This window comes from Seriola lalandi, unplaced genomic scaffold (assembly GCF_002814215.2).
Source record: "Seriola lalandi dorsalis isolate HSWRI2012SDOR001 ecotype SW California unplaced genomic scaffold, Sedor1 jcf7180001956142, whole genome shotgun sequence".
Lineage (NCBI taxonomy): Eukaryota > Metazoa > Chordata > Actinopteri > Carangiformes > Carangidae > Seriola > Seriola lalandi.
Window position 1 is genome coordinate 1 of NW_019426811.1, and position 2,681 is coordinate 2,681.

The 2,681-nt window shown below is 40.3% G+C and overlaps 1 protein-coding gene across 1 annotated transcript; it reads right to left on the reverse strand.

Moving 5' to 3' along the window:
- Window positions 1-132: 132 nt before the first annotated feature.
- Window positions 133-2,571, reverse strand: LOC111659933 (broad substrate specificity ATP-binding cassette transporter ABCG2-like; the record flags this gene model as incomplete). The annotated part of the gene is made up of 2 exons (XM_023413402.2): window positions 133-1,977; window positions 2,470-2,571. Coding segments are annotated over 2 exons (491 nt in total), but the record flags the coding sequence as incomplete, so codon positions are not given.
- Between the last annotated feature and the right edge of the window lie 110 nt (window positions 2,572-2,681).

Consider the following 2,681-nt stretch of genomic DNA (forward strand, 5'->3'; position numbering starts at 1 on the left):
GACAACTGCTCTGAGACTTAGATTATGAAGAAACTCACTTGATCAAAGGTTTCGTGTTTTTGAAACATTTACCTCTGAGGCTATTTGGAAGAAAAGGGCAAATGTTGGTGAGTGTGACGGGATTAACTGAGCCATCAGTGCAGTCATTGAGTCATACAATTCTGCTGAATGTGGACTGGTATGAGCTCTTTTTGAAGAATGAAAATCAAACTTAAGCAATATTCTCACTGACAGAGGAGCCAGTGTTTTTAGGGATCAGGGGTCAAGTGGACACCCTGCTCCTCCTCCAGACAGACCTATCCGAGACAACAACCAGACCTGCTGGTGGGGGGAAGATGACAGAAAAAAGTGAGAGAAGTGAAAGCGACACAAGTTTTAATCCCAACAATTTACAGATTATGACAGGACTAAGCGGTTCCCAGGGTGAAGGGATAAGCTAATAAGGTTGAGCCTTTTTCACCTCATTCCCCTCAGCCCCTCATGTGAAAGCGGGGCAGTGAATGGATAGGTCATGACGCCATCATGTGATGAGTCCTGGAGCAGGGCCAAGGGGCTTTGGCCAGATATGATATCAGTTAAGATCCTGGCCCAAAGAGGCAAGAGTGGGGTCACAACAGTCACCAAAGCCGATTATGGCGCCCACGCCACCTAGAGTCCCCCTTGAAGGATTATTTTGACTTATTTAGGGCCAATTATCTGTTAATAATTCTTAAAGTGAGGAGACTTCTGACAGCATTTTGCCGCCATGGGGTGACTAATGAGAGCATTAAGTGGTGACCCCTCTATGCATCCTGTTCATGAGGATATTGGTTATTTACTGCAAGTTTCACTCTTTAGAGTGTTTGAACAAAGTGAAGGTGATAGCGGTACAACATCATGTTTAAATGGAGACTTGAGATATTGTGAAAATGAGGACTTGGGACCCAACTTGTATGCGTCTGTCTTGAGACAAAAAGGCAAAAGCTGAGACTTAATAAATATTGAAAAATACAGTGCTGTGCGTACTTTTTGAAGCTACAGCCAGCAGCCGGTTATCTTAGCATAAATGCTCTAATATGTTCATTAAGAGTTTTGAAGAAACTCTAAGGTACTGGAATGGCTAGTGATTGGAGAAGATATTGTAACTTGGGTAACACATTAATATTAACACAACTGATTCAACTGATTCTTTCAATCAAGGTGACGCAGGCTAATTAAGTGTTAACAAATTTTTAAGATGAGTATCTATCATTATTCCAAGATATGTTAACCCTGTTTTTTTAATAAAGAATATTGACCTAACTAATAGAAGAAGGGCCAAAACCAAACTTAGCCAAGACCCTGAACAGAAAAGGCTTCAAGAGACAAGCTAAGCAGGTAGGTTTTTTTTTAAATTTTGGCACAGCCAGGTTAGCTGTTTCCCAATGTTTCACTTATGCTAAACTAAGCTAATCAGGTGCTTGATTCAGCTGTTAGTGTATTTACTTTAATATTTTCCTGCCTTCATATCCAGCACATGGACTATATTCATTCCTGCAGCCGTGAAAATAATTAAACCTAATTAACTTTATTGACGTGCTAGTTTCTGCTTTAGTTTTACTTTTTCTGCTTAAGTCTCGAAGATCTGAGACTTGACTTGGAGCAGAAGACTTAAAAAAGGGCTTTGTCCTCTGTGGCTGGACACTGTGCAGGTGGTTTGAAGTTTATGATGAGTTCTGTGTTTTAAGTGAGTAATGGGGATGTTTACCTGGGCAACAGATGTTTGTGGGTTTAACATGAGGTTCTGGAAGGTTCTTTGTAGCACCCAACGTAGCTGGTGGAAGAAGGAGCTGTTGTAGGTGATGGTGCGGGATTTTGGACGTGAGATACACTCCTTATCCTGGACGATGCGGTCCAGCTCGGCTCGTGTGTCGCCGGAATAGCTGCAGTTCCTGTACTCCTCTATCAGCCGCTCCTCGATGCTCTGCCTAGAGCTGCTGAGCTCCTCAAAGTCCAAATCTGGCCATGCAATCAGGAGGAGAATGATGTTAATAAGGGAAATACTCAATACTACAACAGATGCTGATAATCACATTAAGCATTGGATTGAAGAATTTAAGTTGTGGACTTTTGAACCTCAAATGGAAGAAAATTGTTTTCTGACAAGAGAGCCTGATGAAGCAGATGTGAAATGTGTTACATGCTCTTTCACTTGCAGAAAACGTTAAAATAACATAATAAATGATAATAAAATAAAATCATCATTGCCAATTGACTAATTTGTTAATTGTTTCTAAACCCTTGTCTGCATAGAATAATATCCCTTGGGAATACTTGATAAAAACTAAATTATCTGTTTTTGCTCGCAAAATCATCAAGTAAGATTTGCAAGTTAAAGCACACATTATTTGTGCCAAAAATGAACAAGTTTACAAATTCATCTTATTGTGAAGGCAGAAGATATTAAATCTTGATTATAGTAATGATGGCTTTGTTTAACGATGGCGTTACCTTCAGAGCCGTGCACTTTGGTGATGGTTGTGCCAGTGAAGTCTCCATTAATAACATCCAGGAAGAAGTCAGCTGGGTTGTTGTGGGGCTCACAGGGATAGCCTGAAGCACACATCACAAAGATCCATGTTAAATATCGATAAATGCCCAGTGTTGTATAGATAGTGGCTATAGACTGTATATAAGATAGCAACATAGCTTTTTTTTGTCTG